The 27,303-nt window shown below is 37.9% G+C and overlaps 1 protein-coding gene across 2 annotated transcripts in view; it reads right to left on the bottom strand.

The window, feature by feature from the left end:
* LOC127975438 (brain-specific angiogenesis inhibitor 1-associated protein 2-like) overlaps nt 1-24,323 on the bottom strand; it is a 31,967-nt gene extending 7,644 nt beyond the window's left edge. The window contains exons 1-9 of one of the 2 annotated variants that reach the window (XM_052579495.1): nt 23,982-24,323; nt 19,261-19,372; nt 18,739-18,814; nt 16,597-16,683; nt 12,797-12,858; nt 9,258-9,329; nt 8,934-9,071; nt 6,293-6,445; nt 4,142-4,321 (exon numbers count right to left, since the gene is read on the bottom strand). In XM_052579495.1, the coding sequence (XP_052435455.1) occupies nt 4,142-4,321; nt 6,293-6,445; nt 8,934-9,071; nt 9,258-9,329; nt 12,797-12,858; nt 16,597-16,683; nt 18,739-18,814; nt 19,261-19,308 (816 nt within the window). In that variant the 5' untranslated portion in view covers nt 19,309-19,372; nt 23,982-24,323. The remainder of the gene's footprint in view (nt 1-4,141; nt 4,322-6,292; nt 6,446-8,933; nt 9,072-9,257; nt 9,330-12,796; nt 12,859-16,596; nt 16,684-18,738; nt 18,815-19,260; nt 19,373-23,981) is intronic. The other variant, XM_052579494.1, reaches the window with a different exon arrangement.
* Nucleotides 24,324-27,303: the final 2,980 nt, after the last annotated feature.

The raw sequence follows: 27,303 nt of genomic DNA, 5'->3' as shown, positions 1-27,303 counted from the left end.
CCTGTAGTCATTTAGTCCTGTAATTTTGGGTTTCTTAGGGATGGGGATGATGGTGGAGCGTTTGAAGCATGAAGGGACTTCGCACAGCTCCAGCAATCTGTTGAAGATCTGTGTGAAGATGGGGGCCAGCTGGTCAGCACAGGATTTCAGACAGGCTGGTGTTACACAATCTGGGCCTGGTGCTTTTTTCCTTTTCTGCTTCCGGAAGACCTGGCGCACCGCATCCTTGCTGATCTGAATTGCAGGTGTGGGGGAGAGGGGGGATGCAGGAGGTGAGAATGGTGAGAGTGCTTGATTGGAGAGGTGTTCAGGATGGGTTGCAGGAGCTGTTAATGGTGTGAACGGTAGTTTGGAGAGGCATTCAGGGCTGGTTGCAGGAGTTGTGAAGGGTGTGAATGGTTGTGTGGGGAGGCGTTCAGGGCAGGTGATAGGTGTTCTTTCAAACCTGCAGTAAAACTCGTTCAGATCGTCTGCCAGTCGTTGATTCTCTACAGTGCTGGGGGGTGGTGTCTTGTAATTGGTGATCTCCTTTAGACATTTCCACACTGATGCGGAGTCGTTGGAAGTGAACTGAGTCCTTATTTTTGCAGAATAATTCCTCTTTGCCACTTTGATCTCCTTTTCCAATGTGTATTTAGCCTGTTTATACAAGACATTGTCCCCCTTCACGTAAGCATCTTCTTTGGCCTGACGGAGCTGTCTGAGTTTTGCAGTGAACCACGGTTTGTCATTTTTGTAAATTAGTTGAGTCCTGGTAGGAAAGCATATATCCTCACAGAAACTGATATATGATGTTACGGTCTCTGTGAGTTCATCCAGATCAGTGGCAGCAGCTTCAAGAACACTCCAATCAGTGAGGTCAAAACAAGATTGTAAATCCTGCTCTGCTTCATTAGTCCATCTTTTTACAGTCCTTGATACAGGTTTAGCTGATTTTAGTTTCTGCCTGTAGGACGGTATAAGATGAACCAGAAGGTGATCAGAACGTCCCAAAGCTGCTCGTGGAACAGAGTGAAATGCATCCTTTATTGTGGTGTAACAGTGATCCAATATATTATTGTCTCTTGTGGGACATGTGATGTGTTGTCTGTATTTTGGCAGTTCACGGGAGAGATTGGCTTTGTTAAAGTCCCCAAGAATGATTAAAGCAGAGTCCGGGTGATGTTGTTCTGTCTCTGTGATCTGCTCAGCGAGTTTCTGTAAAGCTGAGCTCACGTGCGCTTGCGGAGGAATTTAAACACTCACCAGAATGAACGGCGAATAGAACGGCTTGCAGTTAATGAAGAGTGTTTCGAGATTTGAGCAGCACGTCTTCTTTAACACAGTTACATCTGTACACCACCGTTCATTGATGTAAAAGCATGTCCCGCCGCCGCGCGATTTCCCCGTTGATTCTGCGTCCCGATCCGCTCTGAACAGCTGAAAGTCCGGCAGATGGAGCGCGCTGTCCGGTATGGTGTCATTCAGCCAGGTTTCCGTGAAACACAGAGCAGCAGAGTGTGTGAAATCCTTATTTGTCTGAGAAAGCAGAAGGAGTTCGTCCGTTTTGTTGGGTAGAGAGCGGAGATTTGCCAGATGGATGCTAGGCAACGGCGTTCGAAATCCGCGCTTCCTGAGTCTGACGAGCGCTCCCGCTCGCTTCCCCCGTCTGCGCGTCATGAAGCGTTTGATCAGCGCCGCCGCTCCTCCGATAACAATGTTCAGTAAAACGTCTGAATAATTTAAATCCAGTAAAAGATCTTGTGGTGTGTTCTGCCGAATGTACAGCAGTTCATCCCTGGTGAAACTGATGGCAGGAATATAACTAAAGACAGGACAAACTAACAAAAACACAAAAACATATGCAGAGCTCGTCACGGAGGCAGCCATCCTGTATCGGCGCCAGCAATAATAAGTTGTAAGAAATTATTTTTTCTGTAGCTTTATTAATATTGATTGAAAGAACGCATGGAAAATGAGATACAAATTTTGTATTGATAACAGAATTGTGTCCTACCAAATACTTCATAAGATTTATCCAGTTGAGCATGTTTTAGAAAGAATTAGGTTGAACATCTGAAATGTGTGGATTTGTTTTATCATATTGTATAGGTGCATCAAAAAAAAAAAAAAATTGTGGAAAAGTCCTTTTTTTCAAAAAGTAAAACTTTCTTATTCATTTAAGATTCATTACATGTAAAGTAAAACATTTTTGATGATTAGAGCTTACAGCTCATGGAAGTCAAACTCCATTTGAGTTTAAATTATCATCATGGGGAAGACTGCTGTCTTGGCAATGGTCCAGAAGATGATCACTGACATCTACAAAGAGTAAATCACAGAAGATCATTACTTCACAGAGTGCTGTATCAAAGCATATCAAATGCAAAGTTGACTGGAAAGAAGAAATTGGGTGGGAAAAGGTGCATATGCAACAGAGATGACCATGCGATGGAGAATACTGTAAATCAAAGCTGATTCAAGAACATGGTAGAGCTTCACAAGAAGTGGACTGAAGACGGAGTCAGTGCAGCAAGAGTCAAGAGCTCAGATGTCTTCAGGAAAAGTGCTACAGCCGTCACATTCATAGAACCGAGCCACTTCTGAACCAGAATAAAAACCTCAGAAACATTTCACCTGGGGGAGGAGAAAAAGAACTGGACTGCTGCTCAGTGCTCCACAGTCCTCTTTTCAGATGAAAGTAAATTTTGCATTTCGTTTGTAATTCAAGGTCTGGAGTGTGGAGGAAGACTGGAGAGGCACATAATCCAAGCTGCTTGAAGTCAAAGCTTTATGGAGATGCTGATTTCATTTTGCAGCAGGACTTTCACCTGCCCACAGTGAAAAAAACACTTCCAGTGATATTACTGTGCTTGTTTGGCCAGCCAACATGCCTGACCTGAAGCCCATATAGAATCTATGGGATATTTTGAAGAGAAAGATGAGAAACAGTGGATCTGAGCTGAAGCTCAACAGTGTCTCAGGAGGATCGCTTCATGCCACACCACACTGATGCTGAAGGAGCCTCAACCAAGACTGAGCGCAGAAATCTACATACTTTAAAGGACTTGAGCTTCTCTGTTTTGCAGATTATATATATATATATATATATATATATATATATATATATATATATATATATATATATATTTTTTTTTTTTTTTTTTTTTTTTTTTTTTGATCTTAGGAAATATTGAGATACTGGATTTTTGACTTTCATGAGCTGTAATCTCTAATCATCAAAATGAAAAAATGAAATGTTTTACATGTTATGAATCTAGAATGTATGAAATTTTCACTTTTTTAAATAACAAATTTTCATATTCTAAATGAGACAAACAACATCAACAACAAAAACTATTTTATATATATATATAAATAACTTGAAACCATGTAATAAATGTTATAATGAAATGAAATAATGAAATATATAGAGGAATATTTCATTTTAAAATAATTTATTTGAATCTAAGATATGTCTTAATAGTGACACTGTAAATTCAGATTAAATGAATTCACTATAGGTTTTAATAAATACCTACAAAATATACATTTAATTCAGGAAATTATTGAATAATAACCCAAACTAATTACTAAGTATTACATTTAAAAGTAATAACACTACGACCAACATGCCACTAGTCCGGAGTCTAATTTTTGCTTTTTTCTTCAAAATGAAAACAATATTTGGTAACACTTTATTTTAGGGTCTCTTAACTAGTTATTTATTAGCATGCATATCATTAGAATATTAGCCATATACCAGTAATAATTAAGCACATAATAATGCCTTATTTTACATGACCTACAGTACATCCCTAATCCTACCCAATACCTAAACTTTACAACTACTTTACTAACCATTAATAAGCAGCAAATTAGGAATTTATTGAGGGATAAATCGTAGTTAACAGTGAATAAGTGTTCCCTATTCTACTCCACAAATCCATCATTAACAGACACAAAACACTTTGATATTTAACTTGAGCATAGCCAGTTATTAAATGTGTTGATATGTTAAGAAATGTCCCTATTATTTAACTTAAAAATCTAAATGGAAATTACAGTATATTTTACATAACATGAATCTTATTGTATGACCATTATGTTCAGAATTATTTTTTTTTTTGCATTGTGACAATCTGAAATGCATGTGATAAACCTGTTCTGTGGGCTGAGTGATGCCCAGTTTGGCGTTGCGCAGGACCTCGGCGAGTCCTGCTCCTCCAGAGCTCTGGGGGGCGGTGTGACGCAGCAGGTTCAGCGCTCGCTCCGGGAGCTTGGTTGGCTGCGCACATGACTGCTGCCACGATGACAACTTCTGAGACAACAACTCTCTCACCTACCAAACACAATCAGATATTTAGACTGCTGATGGCCATACACACCTTACTTTAATAAGTGCTCAAGTCTCTTCAGCTCAGCAGTCGTTCATATAATCAACTAATTTCAAACACAACTGTTGGCATGGATGCAAAATAAATCTGATAAACAGATAGAAACAGATAAATCTGGCAACATTTTGTTAGACCAAAAAGTCCATCTATTGTTTATGTACCACCTACACTAAACCCGACCTTATACAACCTTTACCTTGCAAAAAAGGTTTGAAGAAGTTTACAAATCATTACCATCATTTACTCTCAAGTTGTTTTAAACCTGAATAAGGTTATTTCTTCTGTTGAACATAAAAGTTATTTTGATGAATGTGGGTAACGAAGCAGTTGCTGCTCCACGGTAACCTCCACCCGATTGTCAAAGTCAATGGGGACCAGCTACTGTTTGGTTACCTTCATTCCTCAAAATAACTTATTTTGTGTTATTATTGTTTGTTTAAAAGCCAAATCTCAGTTCTTTCTTTTCGCATGTTCAGATATTCAAAAAACAAAATATTCTGGGGGTCATGGGGGTCATTCACTTAGTGAATTCAAGTGAATAATTATATGGGACATATCATAAATACATAGTGGAAGGAGACCGGTCATGATCCGATCACTGCACATCCGTTTATTCACCACACAGACTTTCACACGACACAGTACACCCTGGACTACATTTCCCATAAACCCCTGCCTAGGAACTCATTATTGAATCACACCTGTTTCCTATCAGTGACACTATAATGCCGGAATATAGAAATGAAAATTTTAAGGGGGCCAAGGGGGTTGGGGGCCATCCCAATCTCTTTATGGGGCCGGGAGGGAGGGGGAGGGGGTCTATAAAACAGTTAATTACAATTAAATGCATATTCAGTAGTAAAATGAATTAATATTACCAACATCAATGTCTTTAAACATTTGTGTTGTCAATCAATCAATCAATAAAAAAAAAAAACTATTTAATCACACATTTACTGTAATTATTCGTGACTAAATGATTATTAATATTTTGTCATAATTTTACACTGCACCTTCAATGAATCTTGAAACAACATAAAGATGGTATATTCAAATATATATTTAATTGCATCTCTTAACCAAGTCTCTTTATTACTAACACATTTTTGATAATACTGTTGATGATGTCTCTATTAAATACATCTCCCACTTAATATTAGCCATTACAGTATAATAAAAAAATAAAAATAAAAGTTATTTTTTAAACTTTATCTAGGATCTGAAAAATATCACTTAATTTAAGTAGGTTAAATGTAGAACAATCTTCACATAAATCTGCCGCCTGCCCCGACCGCTGCCTGGTACTGTTTCTGATTTTGGATATCCCCTAACATACCTGACGCTGTTATCTGATCATTGCCTGTTTGACCATTCTCTTTATTAAACCACTGCATATGGATCAGAACGAAGACCACATTTTCACACGGTTGCAGATAAAATAAGGAAAGGAAAATTTAAACTAATCAGGAGGAAAGATGCTGAGAACACTGAGAAGAGATCTTGCTGCCGATATACTTGACATATCTCACATTAAAATGCCAATACTGTTCATTGATGCTACACATTATAAAACTGTTTTTTTTTTTGTTGCAGGACTTCATGATTTGAAGTGATTTGTTTAACCCTTTTTGAAACTGGAAGATCCTGTAATAATTTAAAAGACGGTAGAAAAAAGGCTCCTACAAGTATTTGAGCTCTTTTATTGAGTGCTTTACCTGCTGTACCAGGTGTGCCACCGAGCATGTTTACATACAACAGAAGTGTTCGTTTCAGCTGGAAACCACAGTGAATTGAACATATAGGTACTTATTTTATAGTTTTGCTAGGATGTAGGTAAGGCACATGTCCCAGTGAGGCTGTTGTGTCTGCTAGTCCTTCACAGCATGAGTTATCTGGCTGAAGCTCACATCTGTTACCTTGCAGTGGTAGTTGGTGAGGATCTTGGTGACTGAACACTGACGGTCCACCAGAAAGCAATAGCGTCGTCTTTCTTCTGTCAGAGCGGAGCGATACCCAACGGCCACCAGCGAGTCCAGCTCACCCTGCCGGCGACTCATCAGCTCCACATACTGTTACAGAGAGAGAGTCACACAATCAGCACCTCACTCTTTTAAGAAGAGGCTCCCAAACGTTTTGTCAGCCAAAACCATTAAGAATTACATATTTATTTGAAGTACCCCCTGACATTTGAAGTTTGTTTGTTCACAGTTGATCGCAGAACATACAAGTAAACAGATAAAATATAATATCTTTATTAATAATATTATTTTTAGTAGGTGTTTTATTTAGACTTTGCAGCTGGACTTTAAAGTAGACCCAAACCTTTTTTTGTGTCTGTCAGTCTTCATTATATTCGCACTGGTGTTTTAGGAGCCTAATCAAATTAAATAATAATTATTATTATTACCATAATAAATGTTATTATTAATATAGTTCTTTATTATTATATAACTTATTCTAAAAACGAAAAGACCAATAGTATAGTTTTAAACGTAGTAGTAAATCATTTATAATAATGAGTTTTATCATTATTATTTACAAGTTAAAATACTGATATTTATAACTAAAATTATTTACTTCAAGATGTTCAAATACACATACTTTTCATAATTTAAATCCTTGAGCTTTTATTTTGGCAAAACACTAGTGAAATGCTGTAAAATTCTCTCTTAACTCTGGAAATTATGCAAATAATACATAAATGAAGCAAACCTAGTGCACACTGCATTTTCAAATGAGCATTAAACTCACAGCACATGCATAAATGTAGTTCAGTGCATTTACAGTGAACCAAGAAGCAGAAAACACTGATCCATGAGCTGCTCATTCACATTTAATGAAATCACAGGCTTTGATTTGATAATTACAATATCGTGCATCCCCATGCATTCAGGTAGATGTTGCATTTAAGATAGTTAATTTATCTCATGAACCCTGCCTCAAAGTACCAGGTCACCCAAAAATGACCATTATGTTGTTCATTTAACTGAACTTTTCATTGAATATCTCCGTCATTATGCTGACTGCGATCCTGTTTTACTTCCCTCTGTCATCTTGTTTTTTCACTACATCAGTGTGTCTTTACTCTCCGGATATCTGCTTCATCTCAAACTCTTTCTCTTTCTGACCTGAAACATGTTTAGGCTAACGCTCATGATAGCACAGCACAGGCCTACATCAACAGAGATAGACTCGCTCCTGAACAAACACTTGTTCACACAGGGAGGAAAAGTCTTCCGCTCTCAAATCAGTTTTAAAGTCCACAGACGGCCTTCAATCCGCTCATTCGGTCATTATGAGTCACACAAACTACATTCCAATCTACAGTAATGAACACAACACAGCAGTCACAGAACCGGCAAGCAACACAATTACTCCGTTCTTCAGCAGACGCTTTAATCCAAAGTGACTTCCTGTTCATTTACTGCTGCACCAATCAGCCTGGCTTCACTTGAAGGTGATTGTGACCAGGACAAATCTGGATGCACTTAACTCTAAGGTTATTGAGTCACATTACAAAATGTTTTTGCTATTAAAAAAAAAAAGGTTTGGTTCCAAATCAAATGCCAGCGAAGCTATTTTGCTGTCATGTGACCAAAAGAACCATTGAAACAGTAATTGATCTCAGACTCCTGTACACACATTCATGACTCCAGAAAAACCTTTTAATGACGTGGAAAAATAATTCCGAATGTTTACTGTGTACCATTATACAAATAACATTTATTTTAATGTGTATGCCTTTCTAGGTGCAAAGAAATGTATTATTACTTTTCATACAATGAAGTCATTTAATCAAACACTTTTGTTGAAGATGGTATAGAAGTTCACAGAATAGAAGGATTACATTTTTAAACACATTTCTTGGTGTTTGTCTTTTAAACTTTATTTATAACCCTCTAAAGTCTGAAATATGATAATAATAATTGTTGTCGTTTAATTAAAAGAATTATTGAACTTATAGACAAAATCTAAAAAATAACCCCGTGTTTTGGGGTTTGTATCATATTTGATACATCAAGCTCAATCTGAGCACAAATATGTAATTTGGTGCAGATGATGCCGGATTTAATATGTTTGATAGCTTGATCAATGAGATCTTTCTAACACTAGAGCAGATACTTATGTAAAATGATGTAAGTATCAGTGGTCACTCTATATCTCCAGTAATGTGTCAGTGAGACTAGATGTAAATGATCCACACATAAAACAGTGACTGAGAGCTGAAGAAATCAAGGCTCCTCAGAAGATGTGAGATGTTCTGGAGGCTTGTGAAGATCATTCCTCCGCTGAGGAACAGTGAAAGTAAAGCTTCTGGAAACAAACCCTCCTCACAAGATCCTGACTGATAGAGAATCAAGTAAAGCTGAGCTGAGTTCGTCTGGAGATATTACTGACCTTATTCTGACCTTTACTTGATCACAATCAGGAAATATTTGAGTCGAGCTGAAGCTGGACGCTTCTACAGTTACTCTAGAAGAGCTTTGACTGGATGAAAACCTCTAAACTGTCAATCAGAGACAGAAAGCGTGGAGTAGACAGTGTTTGATCATGCACCTGCATCTCTCGGTCTCCATATTTGTTGGGATGGCGGCTGGCTTGGCTCTTCCTCCGCAGCTTCTTCAGCTGTGACTGGCAGCGCTCGATAGACTCCACCTTGGACTTCCTCTCGCTCTGGTACTTCTTCAGCGTCCCCTGCACAAATGTTTTCATAAAGTATATCACTTTTATAGTGAATTTCAGAAAGTTCAGAAGGAGGAGTTTTCTTTTCTGATTCATTTACTCAGAGTGTTTACCAGACAAACTCTGGGTTCACTTGATCGAGCTGCACTATTCAGTAAATCCAGTATGTTGTTCAGTTAAACACTAGTGTCCACTCACGGTCAGATATTTGATGTCTAGCTCCAGTTTCTGCTCGAGTTGAGACAGCAGCTCTGAATGAAACAGCTTCAGCTGCAGACGACAGAAAACACAGTGAGTATGAACACTGGCACTTAGAAGATAGTGATAGTGTACGCTTCTACAGTAAAACCATGACAAACATATGTGAAATATAAAAGAAGAAATACAATCAAAACAATCAGATGTAGTTGAACACCTACACCGGTGTTTCAGTATCATTCCCATCAACACAAAAGGGAACACCTAGGACGAATTGTGAATTGTAATGTAAACATGGACCATGTAATATTATGGCAGTGAGCTGTCTTTGGTGTTAAGAAAGTTTACAGAAGAAACATTGTATATTGGTACCAGAGCATGTGAGTGGAGTGGAGCGTGAGCGGGCGGCTCTTAGACTGAGCGCAGACCGGCATTTTTAAAAGGATGGAGCTTCGCTCTATTTCCTGCTCCAATTTCGCTCTGCTCACCACGAGTCTGAAGCATGCTCAGTCAAGCCTGACCCACAATCCATCTGTCTTACTGTCATCAACAGACTATTTTCATTCAAAACTCGGCTCAATAATGGACTTCAAAAAGTACTTCAAAAATGAAAATGAGAAATCATACAGGTGTACTATTAAAAAACGATCTAACAGTGACAATGTGGTACAAGAAAACGAATGTGGAGACATTGTTTCAGTAAGTAAAGGTTCCTTTTGGAATCTAAAAAGGCACATTTCCCGAAAGCATGAAAGTGTGCTACGTGAACACGCTGCGAAGAAAGCCAAAGGTTAGCAAATTGAATACGGTAACTTGTAAAAAAGTGTAAATTAAATATAGCGTAATATAAAAAAAAATTGTTTTGTCATTCAAGTAGGTATAATGGTTCGTTTTTTTTCATTTGTGTCGTCCGTGAATTTGTATTTGATAGAGTGAGAGGAGCAGCAGCAACAAGAGACAACGGTTAAGGAATTCACAAGTTTCTTCACTGCACGCAAAGCCCCAACCATAACAAGGGAGAGAAAAAGAGAGCTGGATGTAGCATTTTTTTAAATGATTTACATGGACTATGATCCGCTGAGTACAGGAGAACGTGAAGGGATGCAACACTTCGCCAGCGCAGCTCAACCGGGCTACGCACCCCCATGCTACAACACCGTACGGGACACGCTCATGCCACATGCGCTGGAAGAGATGGAAGCCAAACTGCGAGACATACTGCAGAATGGAGATGGGCTCGTTCTGTCAGCAGACATTTGGACCAGTAGAAGAGGGCACAGCTTCCTTGGCATTGTGGCCAGTTTCATTGATGGGACGTTCGGGGGGCACACGGTTTTGTTGGGCTGTGAGCACATACAAGGGCACCACACCGCAGATTGTATTTATCAAAACTATGAAAGTGTACTGAAATATTGGAACGTGCAACTGGCACTGAAGAGGAGGCGGAGGGTGTAGTGACCGCGGAGGCCAGCATCAGTGCTTTATTGTGTCAAATTTACATCTGAGATGCCCCATTCACATGCTTCAGCTGGCGATCAAAGATGCCGTTAACGAGCACGACAACATTAATAGGCTGTTAGTGAAAGTCGGCAAGCTGGTGAAAAGTGTACGAAAGAGCACCCTGAACACAGAGGAAACAGACCAATTAGGGGTCCGTCCCGCAAATGCATGCGCCACTCGATGGAGCAGCCAGCTTCGGATGATTCAGTCGGTCATCCGGCTGTTCCAAAAAGACCCATTATGGCAAAACAAACTCAAGTCTAATGTTTCTAACATCACCCTGAATCAAGTACGCCAGCTTGTCAGTGTGCTGACACCTCTGGCAGACCTCACAGAAAAAATGCAGAAAGAGCTGGGGAACCTGGGGATGATCCTGCCTGCTGTCACAGAAATAAAATCCCTGCTCACCGATGCCACTCACGCTGCACTTCCAATGGGCATCGCTGCTTTTGCAGAAACATTGGCAAACATCGTATCAACTCGCTATGGGATATACTATACTGACAAACATCTCATTTTAGCATCAGTGTTAGATCCCCGTTTCAAGACACAATGGATAATCCGAGATGAGTCTGTATGCAACAAACTTGGGGAGATCCATGACCTCCTCATAAAAGAAGCGGAGGAAATTAATGCTCCCAGTGGGACACCCGAGAACGACCCACCACCCGCTCAAAGAACTCAAGAGAACTGTAGATAAGGAAAGCAATTCTTTTTTTTTTTAAAGTTTGACAACAAAGCCAATTTAAATTGAAATCCACGTGCACTCTGCGCAAAAGTTCAGTTAAGAATTTTGGCCTAATAGTTAATTTTAAAACTTTGATGTAGGCCTATAGCCTGTATATTTTTATTTATATATTTAGGCCCATTAATTTGTTTAATTTTACAGCAGTTTTTTTTTTGTACAATTGATATAAGCCAATTTAAAATTTAATCCTTCGCGCTGCGCAAAAGTTCCGATATAAGAATGTTGCCTAATAGTTAATTTACTTTTAAAACGTTTATGTATATTTTTATTTATATAATTTTTTATTTATATTATTAGGCCCATTTATTCGTTTAATTTTACAGGAATTTTTGTGACTAATTTGTCATTTGTAATTTGAAATAAAACATTTCTATTTGAAAAATGTTGTTGCTCATTAGTTCTTTAGGAGGTAAGGCTGTGTTAGATTTTTCTTTTCTTTTTTGGAGCGAGCGGGGGAGGGGGGCAATTTGATTGGAGCGCGAAGCAAACTGCGTTGAGCGCTGAGCGATAATCATAGACAGTAAAAGAAATGGACACAGCGACCCCATTGGAACTCAATTGAGACAAGTGAAGCCCAGTTTTAGCGTTTTTTAGCACTTCCGTTTCTGACGCGCAGACTCAAACGAAGCTTGACGACGTCAGCAACCTGTCTGACAGATGCAAATCTTCTAGTAGCTGTGCGTGCAAACTGCCATCGTTAATCTTGCAGAGACGGCGAGCTTGAGCGGGGAGTTCTTTGTCGTGAGTGAGAAGGAGTAAGTATTCTGATTAATTATTTTGTATATTATTTTAAAATGTAACGCCAGTACGCCATATTAAGTTACTTGCCTGCGAGCTTCTCCTCCTGTCTGTACGGTAATGCGACAGAGAGACGAGTGGTTATGACGCAATTGTTAGCCTATTTTTTACAAAAACTGTTTCTACGGGGCCATAATGTAACAAAGAAGGTAATGGAGCCCTTTATACATTGTCGTGTATCTTTAGAAATAAATAATGGACAAACGGAGTCTTTAAACGCCTCAGATGTAAAGTTATTCGCTGTCAAAGTGACGCCAAAATGAATGGGAGTCAATGGGAATGCTAGCGCAAGTGAAGTTCTGCTAAAAGATGGCAGCCCCCACCCGACTTCAACTTCCGGTCGAGTTCCTTGCCCCCTGGCGATAATGAGCGGAGCGGCCTGATGTAGCTTTGAGCGGGGGAGTGCTCACATGCTCTGATTGGTGCCAGTTATTATTATTATTTTATTTTGTACAATTGCTATGCATACAACAATGCAATCAGATTTACTCACCACATCTTCGAGTTGGACCTGGATCTGCCGATGAACCTCTGCCATCTGGAACAGTGTATCGCCTGAATCAACATGAATTATGAGAAGACGTGATGCCACACACACCATGAGATCTGCAGCACAGTTCACAGATGTCTTATCAAACACACTTTCAGAATGACATCTCACTCACATAAAGGTCACCATAGGGTCACATTCAAATATATAATGGAACGACTGCATGTTAATTTTTTGAAATGCATGTTCATGAACTGTGATGTACAGTATGTGCAATTATTTGTCTAAACAAAACTGAAAAGAGCAACTTCTTCCTGCAGAGGATGTGATCTGCGTGGCATTGTCTGTCCATTCTTGCGTTTCATTGAGGGTGAATTTGTGGTGTGTTTTGTAGTCGGTTCAGTGGGCCGAGCCGTGGATGTTGGCCTTCTTTATCCCCTACTGAGCAACAGTGTGTGTGCGGCTTGGCATCTCTCGCTCGTCCACCCCCGCTGTGTTCAGCAGCACAATGAGATCATGTGGTGTTGTTAATCTTTCAACAAAGACCGCTCTCTCTTTTGCCCCTCTCTCGCTTTCTCTCACTTTCTTCATCTACATTTTATCGTACAGGCTTTGCCTCTTCATTCTCTGCTGCTGTAGTCACTTGTTTTTACGCTTTCATTTCCTGTAAACACTGATGTACTATGAACTTGAACAATGTAGTTATATTTACTTACATTTTCACAATCAGTTCTCACCATTAACTTTACTCTGCCAGAAATCTCGCTTCAGAAACACAGTTGAATAGCCCTAGTTAACTAAAAAAAAAATTTTTCATTTAGTTTAACTATGATGTAGCCTACTTAATAGACTAAAACTAAAACTAAAATAACTAATAAACTAAAATAAAACCACAAAAACTACATACGTAAACCTTAATAGAAATGACAAAATCACAAAAACAAAAACTTTAACTAAAATTAAAAGAAAATGTAAAAAACTAAAAAAGTAAAATGGTACCAAAACATAACTGAATTTAAATCTTGGGACCTGATAGTTTTAAACCAATCTCTCTCTTTAAGCATTAATTCAAGGTGTTGATTAACAGGAGCTCAAATGTAATTGGACAAATAAATGTAATCATAAATAAAATGTTTATTTTTGATATCAAGGCACTGACTGCCTTAAGTCTGGACTAGAGCTGCAACTAACGACTATTTTTTCTGTCGACTAATCTAACGATTATTTTTTCGATTAGTCAACTAATCTAACGATTATTTTTTCGATTAGTCGACTAATCTAATGATTATTTTTATAACAATAAATAATTAATCTAATGTTCTTTTTTTTTAATTAGCTCATGAATCATTTGGATAACTTTACCAAAAAAAATATAAGTACAACTTCTAATATAATATTTCAACCTTTATTCATTTTCAACTTATGTGGTTGAAGTTTTTACAGTATAAAATAAATAAGAGGCAAAGAAAATTATTTTACTATGGTAAATATGAGATTATGATAGCATTTATAATTAAACCACAGTAGCCATAAATTTACAGTTGTCTGAAACATCATGTTCTTGTTCTTTAGCATCACAAACCATAAAATGTAGTCAGGGTTCTGCTATGGTTTAGCATGGTTTCCAGAGATCTGGAGCTGATTCGGGGTAGCTCGGTGGTTTGTGACTGTTGTCTCGCGGCGCGCTGTCTTTTAAGGGCCGTTCACATATCACGTCTATTGCGCGCTCAAGTTCGTTATTTCCAAATGTAGGCGAGCGATAAGCGCGCTCATAATGGAAGTGACGCTCGTTTTTTCCAGGCGCGTCCGCACCGCATCGAGTTAAAAACATCTCAACTTTTCAGAATGCCGCAAGCGCAAGAATATCAGACCTGAACCAGGAAGTTGGTCACCAGATCACACGGTAACTGGTTAAACCGTAACCGGAGAGCGCCAAGATGTTTTCCTCTGAGGTGCTCGCGCATCGCAGTTGTGCTGCCGTGGTTCACCATATCGGTTTTACAAAGGGAACAAACAAAGGGCCATTTTATTTGTCCTGTGTTTAAAGTATTCACATACTTTTGATAACAATGGTCTCTGTTTTTGTGATAGAATGCAACTTTCTCCATTCCCAGTATGCCATTACGCGAGATGTAAACAAACAGTGTGACGCGTCGACGCACGTTGCAGCACTAGTCTGGACTCATAGACATCAGCACAGACTGGTTTCTCCTTTAGCTGACTTCAGTTGTTGTTTGATTGTGGCTCTTTCTGCCTTTAGTTTTTTCTTCAACTGAAATGCATCTAAAATGACACAGTGTCTTCTCTGCCATAAAGTTGTTGTTGTTTTACCTTTAATACTTAAAGAGCCAGTAAGATGAAAATTCTAAGCTTCCTATCACTGTTTATAAGTCCTGTACAAAAGGTTTAAATCCATCCAAGGTTAAAAAACATTGTCATTTTGTCAAAATATCATTTTAAAATTGCCTCAATTCTCAGAGATCCCCAAACGGTTCGCGCGAAGCTGTTCAAAAGATTCAGTTTCCTTAAACCCCACCTTTGGGTAGCATACTGTGTTCTGATTGGTCAACTGACATAGTCAGGTTTGATTGGTTGTTCCGCACACACCTCCACGGTAAACTATGCGTTAGCATCTGTTTGGGGTGAATTATGTCTTATTCCTCTCATCGCGAATCAAACAGTAAAATAAAAAACTTGAACAGTCTCGCTGCTTTTTCTTCTGTGTGGGTGTATTCAGTTTGAATCTGAATAGCGCGTTCAGCGCGGGGGCGTGGTCACATTACATATAATGAAGGGAGACATGAAAAACAGACATCGCGTTGTTATCATATGGATTACTTTATCACAGAATATCTGTTTTCGGCAGCACTTGTTTAGTTTTAAAGTAGACATGTCAAGCTTTCTATAGATATCTCTCTCATGTCTCTTCCTTGAGTATTCACAGAGTTAAAACTTCATTTTAATGACGTGTTTGTACATGACGATCAGCGCAGACAGGCTGCAGACAGCACACATACTGATAAGACGCTCGGGAGAAAACAGACACATAACTTCATAATCATACTTCGCGTTGTGATTCTGAGATGCTTGTTGGTCTAAATAAAGTTGGTAATGAACCCTCTTTTATGGCCAAACACTTTGAACACACCGAGATTAGAAAAGCAGTCATCAGTGAAATGTTGTGAACACAACAAAAGGGATTTGTTGTACTGCTCTGGTATTGTGGTGAAAATGAATTTTAGCCATTGGTTCTTCTGATCTTCATTCTTTGGCAGTGAAAATAAAACAAACTTGCCTTTACAATTAAAAACAAACTGTCTCCTCGACATGATGCTCTCACACCAATCCGAGCGTCTGTGTGTGTGGGGGGGGTGGGGGGGGGGCAGGTCAGAGGTCAGTTTCTCTCAAGACGGTAGGCGGAGATTATTATGCAAAGTGTTCTAGTGACGTACATAGAGATGGGCAAAAGATTTGAAATCTATAACGACTCGTTTCAGCGATTCAGAGTCGACTCCTTACTTTAGAAGCCAATAACTTTATAAATCGTGTACTTTTTGGTTTAATTACTTTGCACATTGTTTACACTGATGGACAGCTACATCATACACTGTAATACAGGTAATTTTTGATTTCCCATCTGTGTGGCTCTTTAAGAACATTAAAAAATGTGGTACTTTCTTGTACCCAAGTAAATCTTTGAACCAGACCATACAATTAGTTTGAGAGACTTAACTTTGAGGAGATTTATTTACTCAAATCTTTCTGGTGGTATGTTTACTGTGTTTGGATTTTAAGTGTCTTACCCAGTTCTTTCGAGCCCTGGCTGTCACTGGCCAGCTCTCCTAGTTTGACCAGAGCGTCAAAATAACCCTTCGCTGCTACTGTGACACCTGCAGAGAGAGAGAGAGAGAGAGACAGAGAGAGAGAGAGCGAGAGAGAGAGAGAGAGAGATTTTTTTTTTTCTTAATCATCTTTATTTATCAAAAATATTCACATAAAAACAATGTAAACACTTGTTACAATTTTTTAATTATTTTTATTATTATTATTTTTTCATTCTCAATGACAGAAGACAATGTTTCTCTGTGACACCATATTCCTTCGAAAACATTTAAAGAATCCATTGCTTTGTAAAAACGAAAATCAATTACAATCCTTGATTTGATCATTGCTGCAAACACCCTTTCAACATTGTATTCACTTTTTCGCTCAATTTTATCTCTTCTACTGATATAAATAGCCATTTTGGCTTTACCCAAAATAAAATTCAACAAATGACACTCATGCTTTCGCCTTTGAACATATTTAAAACCTAAAATAAAAGTTTGTACAGAAAACTTCTCATTACAACAACTAAAAAGATTCTGCAAACTATCAAAGAAAGGTTTTAGTCTTGAACAGTACAGAAAGGTGTGAAAATCATTTTCTCTCTGGCATCAAAAAGGACATTCTTTGCAAACTTTAAAGGATTAAGGATTTAAAACAGAAATAAAAGCATTAACAGCAATAATGCCATGCAAAATTTGCCATTGTAAATCTCCATCTCTTTTAGCTAACGGTGGCTTGTACAATGCTCTCCACTCTGGTCTGTCACTCATCAGAAAAACAGTACGCCATGGTGTGTCAACTCTTTCATGTAGCTCTTTTTTGTTAAAAGATTTTACACCAGCTTTTTACCCGGATCTCTCTCTGTGCTATCAAGCAGGCCGCCTCTGCCATGGGCAGGACTATCGAGAGAGAGTATCAAAGATGGGCACAGAAGGCTAGTGTCGCAACTCGCGCTCCTGCGGGCAGGGGTTAGAGGAATCGCGGGTCATGAGTAGGTAAGCAGAACCTAAGGGGTATGATCTAGACGAGGCAGCGTTATCGTCTGAATCAGAGTGATACCGAGGTATCTACTCGTTCCCTTTGGGGATTTTTAACCAGAGGGGGTTATCAGGAAAAAATAGCCTCATAACGCGTATATGCGTTAATCGATTTCAGAGGGTTAACTTCTGCTTTTATCCTCCCCTTGCTAATTCCCCTGTAACCACCAGCTCTCCACCTGATCGAGGTTAGGTGGAAACCTCTCGCATAACAGTCTCCTATCCAGGACCTATAATGTTTTTGGTTGGTTTTGTGTTCATAGCAACCACCTTACTCATGGTCTGGACTGAAAGGAGGCGTCCCTTGAGCGGGGCTCCAGTGCAGGAGGGTGGGTGAGTAAATGTAACCCTCTCTGTATATACTTATGTGTTTTTAATTGCTGGTGGTTACGTGTCTACTAATAAACTCTGTGAGTTTCCTTTGCAGTGCTCAGTTACAGTGTTTACTGAACACTCGCCAGCACCAGCCATCCGGCTTCATGTTCTGGTATTAGGCGTCTGAGATCACAGGTCTCTGAGATCATGTAAGCGAACCTCCTGAAAGATACCACGTGTTTGATCAAGTCTGATTTACTGGCAAGAAACATCTTTTTCACTGTGCTGACTCTTTCCGACACGTGACAGTTCTTTTGTCAGCATTTCGTCTTTTATGACCGGCGAAACGTTAGACAAAGTGACTTTCTTAGCGGGGGTAGAGAGGGGAAGCCCTCCAAGTCACCTTGTTTATTCGGTTTATTCGGGGTGAATAAACCGCTGATAACTATACCTCTCTCCACTACTTCGTTTGCTTTCTCAGCATAATTTAAAAACAAAAGAATTGCATTATTCATCCTAGATGCCGCTAAAATACAGTCATGACCAACAATATTTCCGAAGGCCAATATGCATTCCTCCACATTCATTGCGGATACCACTTTCACTCTGTGGCGCCGCGTGAGAGAATCTAAACTATTTGTAAAGTATTTGTGCTACAGAATTCATGTTTGTTTTGCAAGTGAAGTGCTGATGAACATACACCCAATTCCAGTGGACTTTTACCTGTCACAAAGAAAATTACATTATTACATATTAATATCTTACCTGTCAGAGCCTTTTCATAGTGTTTGCCCATGGAGACAAAATTCTTCAGACTGGGGTTGAACTGGTCCAGAATGCCCTAAACACAGAGCCCACGACACATTTAATTAGGACATAATTGTATACATTTTAATTAGTAAGTAAAATACTGAAACAGATAAGGAAATTAGTCTAGGTGTCTAGGTGTTGTTTAAACTGTTAAAACGAATATAAAAGTAGACAAGCATTTAAAAAATAAACTTTCTCTACATATAGACAAACATACTGTGACCAAAAAAAATAAAAACTATAATGCTGTTAAAAAGCTAAAGTGCTTATGTGATCAAAGATTATATTCTTAAATTCTTTTTTTTTCATTATTTGTCAGTTATTTTTGTTTATATATACATTCTTTGCCCAAAAATGTGTATAAAACAAATATGAAGAAAATATTACATATCTAAGACATTGACGCATAAGTATGAAACTAATTTTTTTAATCTTCTTGGATTGTATATTTATTGTTCCCTTTCATCGAACCCATACCTTGTAGACATTTTCTGTCATTTTGTTGATCTCATCTGACCGTGACATCGTGCTTCTCTCTCCAGATCAGTTCTTCTCACTTCTAGACGTCAGGAAGTCACAGCACACACAGCTGCACGGAGAGAAAGAGAGTAAGAGCATGAGATATAGAGGATGGATCAGGCACGTTCAGTGGCTGCATTAGCTAGAGATCTGCCTTAAAGAAGAGTGCTGCAACCAAGCAGTTCACAACAGCCAGTGACTTCCATAGTGTTGTTGCTTTTTTCTATACTATGGAAGTCAATGGCTACCATCAACTGTTCGGTTTCCAACATTTTACAGATTAGAGAAGAAAGAAGCTCATACGGGTTGATCTGACAGAATCCTCATTTTTTGGGTGAACTATATCTTTATGTAACTGTATCTAGAATGTTTAGATGTTGGGGTCACATCAGAGTTTATAGTGATGTGTTCACCTGCTCTTGTTGTGAAACACTGAAGCTAACTGAAGTGCTGATAACAGCCCCACTGGCCTCACTATTCAAGCACAAGAGCATTAAAGAGGTCAGGCACTGTGTGGCTGTATGATGACTCACAGCGCAGTTGATCTCAGCTGTTTTAACAAAATTCATTCAAAAACAGGAAGCCAGTGTCACAAAACAATTGTCTAAAATATCAGTATTTTTCTTCAGTCCTAACCATGGAAAACTCATGACAGCTTCAGAGATTGATACCAAACCTTTAACCATCCTCTCCCGAGGAATTAGGAAGGATTTTTTTTTTTTCTGAAGGAATTTGACTTGTTTTGTTGGACAGGTGGAATCCTACTTCATTTAAAACAGAAATTAGACATGCAGCATTGCTTATATCAAGTCAGATCAATTTTAAATTTTATTTTTATTGATATAGCACACAATACACATTGTTTTAGAGAAGTTTCTAGAAAATCATTAAGTAGATTAGAGCTGGATGATAATTTGTGACCCTGGAGCACAAAATCAGTCTTAAGTGGCAATTTTTTTAAACTGAGATGTATACATCATCTGAAAGCAGAATAAATGATCTCTCCATTGATGTGTGGTTTGTTAGGAGGACAATATTTGTCTGAGGTACAACAATTGGAGAATCTGGAATCTGAGGGAGCAAAAAAATTATTTAAAATGTTGAGAAAATCATCTTTAAATTTGTTTTATTCTAAGCAATGTATATTACTAATAAAAAATTAAGTTTTGATATATTTAATTGACAAAATTGACAAAATATCTTCATGGAACATGATCTTTACTCAATATCCTAAAGATCTTTGGCATAAAAGAAAAAATAGATCATTTTGACCCATAAAGTGTATTTTTGGCTATTGCTGAAAATATACAACAGAGACTTAAAACTGCTTTTGTGCTCCAGGGACAATTATAGTAATTATTTTATTTTACTTTACATTTAACAATATAAACAATCAAGCTGTTGAGATTTGCTACACAGCATACAGTATATGAGTGTACGGTACGCAGATGAAGCAGGATGCACTATAGTTTATAACTTTTAGTTTAGCATTTTTATGAAACAGTTAGTAGACATTAAAGAGCACACATTTTCAATAAAGCACAATTTGATTAATCAACTTCATTCTGTTAGCAAATCCAATATCTGTTGTAACAGAAAAATGACCCACAATACAAATATATATAGATAGATATAATATATATAATAAAATCTAATGATTCAGTCATGAACATTATCTACATGAATGAAACCAGTTATGTTAGATGTTTTTTTGGCAAAATGTTTCATGGAGTTTTTAACGTGTGAATTTCTTTTTAAACGTACACTGTACATAATTCCTTGAATTTCAAAATAAGGACCACCTCTGTTAGTGACCCCCCAGAGATTTCATAGTCTGAGTCTGGCCTAAGCCGTCCAAATACACTGTTATTGCACATCTAAAGTTCATGAAATTGAGTCTGACATGTCCCAGTGCCCGGAGGAGAGCCGTTCTTCCCAAGCGCAGGAGTCGAGCCGCTGAACAAACACTGCGCTCACACCGCTTCCCTTCTGGAAAGATCTCAAATAAGAGATTCCAGTCAGGATTACCATCACATAAAGCTTCAGCTCCGAAGGCCAGTGTTTACCGCAGGTCAGCGCTCTCATCTGTGTTATTAGAGGAAGATTAGGAGGAAGAATTTGACCTAAATGAAGTGATTGAGTGAGACCCCCCCGAAAAATAACATTCTCATCATATGATACTTCACTGAGCATCTTCTCTTCCCTTGTTCCTCTGTGATTCACACTGACAGCAGATGATGGACTAATAGTTCGCCAACCATTACAGCATTCAGCGATTCACCCACAATTCATCTGATTTATTTATGCTTCACGTTTCAATAAAGACTTAATGAAATAGCTTCACAAATGCAGATTTTAAAACAAGTGATTCATTCATAAACAACCAGGGCCCATCTTCGTTACCAAGAGCTCCCTAAATAGCAGTAAAAGTTCTTAACTAGTTTTCTCTTAAAACCTACTCAAAAAGCTGCTGAGATAAAATATATCTAAGAGAAGTCTTAAGCTCAGAGTAAGGGGCGGGGTTTACCTCATTGCTATGGATGATGTCAGCATGCTCATTAACTATGCACACAGTGATTGACTAATAAGGGGCTGTCAGAAATATTGTAGTATGCAATATTATGTTGCCATATAAATAAAAATGTTAATTGCCACATTCAAATAAAGATAAGCTAAGGTGCCACTAATTACACGAGTATATGTTCAGCTAATTGTCAGCCTCTAACATGAATTAAACAGCCTTTTAACTAACGGAGTAAAAAAAATCATGGCTGATAGTATGAAAAAAAACCTTACAGTCCATAAAGAAAACCAAACTGGAGGCAAGAACAACTGTGTTTGCCCAACTGCTTAATGAAAACAGGGATATAATCAAAGGAAAATCTGGAGTCGGGATAACCTCCAAAACCAAAGGTGATGTCTTCATTCACACTCATTATCATCAAATGTTTCTAAAATGTGTACATTCAGAGGCAGATTTCTGGCAGCAGCTGTTTAGTTTGTGGCTTGGTTTTAGGAGCCCTCTTCAAAACTACTAAAGTTTCGCAAATTTACTTTATGGTAAAACACACACCCATTATTTTTAAGATTATCTCCTAAATTGGCGAGTTATAAGCATTAAGATGTTCTGTGAATAAGGGCCCAGATTATTATTATTTTTTTTTTATTAAAGCCCAGATTACTTTGAACAAACATTCCATTAATGTTGTACAATACAGATTGTGTCAAACCAGCTTTATAATGTGAAACAGGAAAATAGTGTCAATAGTAAACACTCACTTTTCCAGTTAAAGGGGTCATGTGATGCAATTTCAAAACACAGTATAAGTCATTAGGGCATCACAGTATGGTGAGGGGCGTAACACTTCCATCACAAGCTTGAGGTATTCAGCCAATCACAACACACTGGATAGCTGGCCAATCAGAGCACACCTCACTTTTCAGAACGATGAGCTTTGTAAAAATCCATGTGTTTCACAAGGAGGGGCATAGAGGAGAAACAATAATGTACATTGTGTGGGAAATAATGTGTTTTTTAAACTTTAACCACATAAACATTTCTTTACACCAAATAATGTTTTTTTTAACAACGTCACATGACCCCCTGAAAGTCTGTTCATCATTGATTCAGTGATGTAATCATCCAGCTCAGTTCAAATGGTATCTATGCAATCAAGTTGACGATATTCCCATAAATTAAGCAAGACATACCTTTAAAGTGACCACACTGAAACTTATCTAGCCCTAAAATCTGCATAAGAATACTTTAAGGTAGTAATATGTACTACTATGTGCCTGTTAGTGGTAAATAAGGCACAAAGTTTTCTATTTAAGGCTTAATTCTGCCAAAGTGACACTGACTTGCTCTTCCTAAGTGATATTGAGGGGAGGGACATTCCTAGACTAGAGCACATTTGATTGGACAAAAATGAGTGCAACATGAGTCATCTGAATTTACACCCATTTTCCTGGAAGAGAAAGGCTGCTAATTTCAAGCAAATGTCTCTGCCAAAAGTTACAATTAAGATACAATTAAAAGTAGATGACCTCAAAGCAAAAACACATCAAGGATTACTGCATATGGATCTTTATACTAGCTCCACACAGAAACAGATTGAATTTTTACTCACTACATGAAACTTTAATCGTCAGTAAATATATATTTGTGTGCATATTTTTGCTCTGTATTGCCATATCAATAAATAAATAGCATTCATTAATATAACATAAATTGAGATGCAGCAAAGATGGTTGTCTCTAATTGTTTCTCATAGTTGACACCTGTTCCCTGTTAGAGTTGGTGATTAAGTGATGTTATTGCAATAGAGAGGAAATATGAGCTAAAGGTGGCGATTAAGTTCTGCTAATCTAACAGTGAAAGGAAAACACGTGATGAAATGATATAAACATGACATGTTCTCTTAAATATTGCTGCTTCTCAAAGTAATCGTTCATAATCAGCCAATCAATTAATCGGGCTGAAAATGATTCAGAGTTCAGTGAGCAATGCAGTTTTGAGTACTGACTATGCCAGTCACGTCCAACAGAGGGTTAATAATCGCATTTTCGTAGTTCTTTCAAATGGCCCTTGCACTGAGAGTTATTCAGCAGATTGTTAGTTTGACTGTGTTTACTGATTGAGCTCCAGTGCTCGGTGTTGTATGGAGGAATGCTCCTACCTTCCCAGTGTTCATGGTTTCCTCGGGGCTTTGTCCGGTGCTAGTCTTCCTCTGACTGTCCCTTCTTCTTCAGTGTTGGGGGTAGTCGGGTTGTGTGACCCAGTAAACCCCTCGTCCAGCCCTCACCCCTCTCTCCCAAACTCCTGACTGAATCCAGGTCACATCAAACTTTAAGCTTCATTCCGCCCAAAATGTCCGTTTGCTGTCGCTATGTGGGTCGGTCGCGGTCTCTGTCCCGGACAATGTCTTCTGACTCTCTGTCTGTGTCTCTCACTGGGACTGAATGCCAATGAGTTAACGGGACAGCGCTGTGAATAGCGCCTCTGCTCATTACAGGAGCGCCTCACACACACACACACACACACACACACACACACACACACACACACACACACAGAAGCTCTCATTCATACACAGACTCTTCACTTTTCATTCCATAAATATGTATCAGAAGTGGCATGTGCAAACAAACGATGCTAGACCATTTTCTCACGTTCCTTTTGACTGGACATTATGTTTTGTTGGGTTTTTAATTAATTATGACCAAAAATGTTTCTTTTTTGTCATAAAATGTAGCCTATTAGCAAGGTTTCTTTTTTTTTTCCTTTTGTTCTTTTAAACGTCCTTGTTTAATGTTTTTTTAATACAATAATTAATGTAAGTATGTTGCTCAAAATGTAAATTTACAACAGAGCTTAAATTTATGATTGTATGCGCTCGCGCGCGTGTCTTGTGCATTTATTTATTTATTTATTTATTCTCGCTCTCTCCCTAAGGTTCACAAATGTTTGCAAGTACAACAAATGATAAGAGTAATAAAAACCATTTTAACTGAACATACTCTTAATGCAAATACCATCAATAATCTCTGGTAGCATGGCCATTTTGATCACGTTTTGATTCAATATCTTTAGTTGGGGCTCAGATTTTATTAAGTGTCATGCAAAATGTTTTGTAATTTCTGTGTATTTAAACAAAAACCCATGTTTATCAATGCATTTTAGAAAATCTTAATTGGGGGCCCAAGCCTCAAACACTGTTGTACTTGTGCTGCGTTGCCAATTATTATTTTCTCTTAAGGACTATATAGGGTCTAATTTTTTATCTAAATCAAGCCCTACAAGAATCCATACATTATTTTTTTGTTTACCAATTTTCCAGAATTTTGGATCATAAATCATAATTCATGCATCGTGTAAGACTCCCATGACTCAAGGCTTTGTTTGATCAAAGTTATTAGTCAGTTAAATGCCCTGCCATTGCCCATCTTTGACCTATTTATTGTGTTACAGTTTTTCTCAATCAATTTGACACTTTTCTCCAATGCAATGGACTTGCTCTCAAAACAATTAATACAGCCATCCGAACACAAGATAATTTTAACCAAACAGTTCAACTTTACTGCAAAATGAAGCACTGCAATGTTTTCTAATAATGCATTTATTAAAAGCAAATATAACGATCACATCTATAGGTGTGTTCTCTGTTGATTATAAAACACCTTCAGCTGTAAATGCACAAAAATGCAAATGATAATACAACGTCATTCCAGTTCTTCAACAGGGAGTGTTTATTTTTTATTATTATTATTTTTTTTTTTTTATCTAAACGAATAAAAACTGTAATCATGTTTTAACTTTACAATAAACAATGGAACTCAAAGTGGACACTTGATCAGAGACATGTGCCGAGGTGTTCAGCATCTGTGACGGTCTGTCCTGTCTGTACAAGATACATGAGGCTCTATTTATACGAATCTTTCTACAAAACCTTTTACTCCACTTTAACATTTTCAAACTCATCCTAGGCTGTTCGTCTGGTTTGCACAAATCACCATTTATAATGACTCTTTTCTTGAAAACACAATGAAAAAACATCACAAAACTTTGTATACATGAAAATATATAAAATGTCAGGTAATTTCTGAAGCTGTGGTTTCATCTGTTTCTAAATGATCAGCCATTTGTATCAATGAGAGACAGAAGGCTCTATCACTTGTCCACTAGAGGGAGACTAACCACAGGCTTTTACAGTTATGAGTTCAAATTGAATTAGTTTGCAAAGAAAACTAATCTGATCTCCAACATGGTTACAGATTAAAAAAAAAAAAAGTTCCTTAATTTGTATATACATTACATCTCTATAGAAATACACACATTAGTGATTACCTCATAATCTAATACTGATCTTTTATAATTGTTTTCTCCCTCATGTTATACTCTGTGCATCTACATGCCACTGTTTGAGTGCACAGACGGAAACGAGGGAAAATGTGGCAAGAAGAGTCATGTGACAATACATTAAATGAATGTGGTAACCCAAGTTTTTATTCCAAAGCTTAAATAACATGCACCCTCCACGGGTCTGTCAGTCAGTATCTGTGTGATCCAGTGTAAGCCTGCTGTGTCTGTGTGTTTTTCTCAGTAGAGATCTGTTTTTCCGCACACCTCTGTGTTAGACACTGACGCACAGAGATAAAGTGTTACAGGAGCTCCAGAGTCAGATGGACGTGAGGACATCATCTTTCTCAAACCTCGGCGGACAGCACACTGAGCTCCTGAACGTGTTGTAAAATATATTGTATTTCTGTGATGCTCCGCTGTATTTTCAGCATTATTCCTCCAGTCTTCAGTGTCACATGATCTTCAGAAATCATGAAAAAATGATGATTTACTGCTCAAGAAACATGAAGATTATTATCAATGTTGAACACAGTTGTGCTGCACAATATCTTTGTGGAAACCGTGATACACTACCTTTCAAAAGTTAAAAAAATAATAATTTTATTCATCACAGACACATTAAATCAAAAGTGACAGTAGAGACATTTATAATCTTACATATGTCATATATATTGTTCTTTCAAACTTTCTACTCAAAGGATCAAAAGAAGTATCATGATTTTTATAAAATATTAAGTAACAAACTGTTTTAACACTCATAACAATAAAAAAAAAAACATGATTAAAAATCTGATAAAAATCTAAAAAATATTTTCCAAATTCCAAACATTTGCCTGGCAGTGTGTGTGTGTGTGTGTGTGTGTGTGTACTGTATGGGAGAGGGCTGCTGGATCACTGTTTGTGTCTGTATAGTTGAATGTAAAAGACAGATGCATGTTTACAGTGCTGCTTCTTTCAGTTCATGAGACACTCACACAGAGGTGAGTAAAGTGGTTTATCATAATGCGCAGGTTGTGTGCACAGACAGTAGGTTAACTCTCCTCCGCTCTTCGTCAGATCTGACCTACTGTATATGAGGCTAATGTGCACTGAGGAAGAAAAAGTCTTCAGTCCTACGACACAAACACATGCAAAAACTT

Source organism: Carassius gibelio, chromosome B16 (assembly GCF_023724105.1).
Source record: "Carassius gibelio isolate Cgi1373 ecotype wild population from Czech Republic chromosome B16, carGib1.2-hapl.c, whole genome shotgun sequence".
In the NCBI taxonomy this organism is placed as follows: Eukaryota; Metazoa; Chordata; class Actinopteri; order Cypriniformes; family Cyprinidae; genus Carassius; species Carassius gibelio.
Note: the sequence above shows the minus strand (reverse complement) of the source record. Positions and strands in the feature narration are given on the sequence as shown.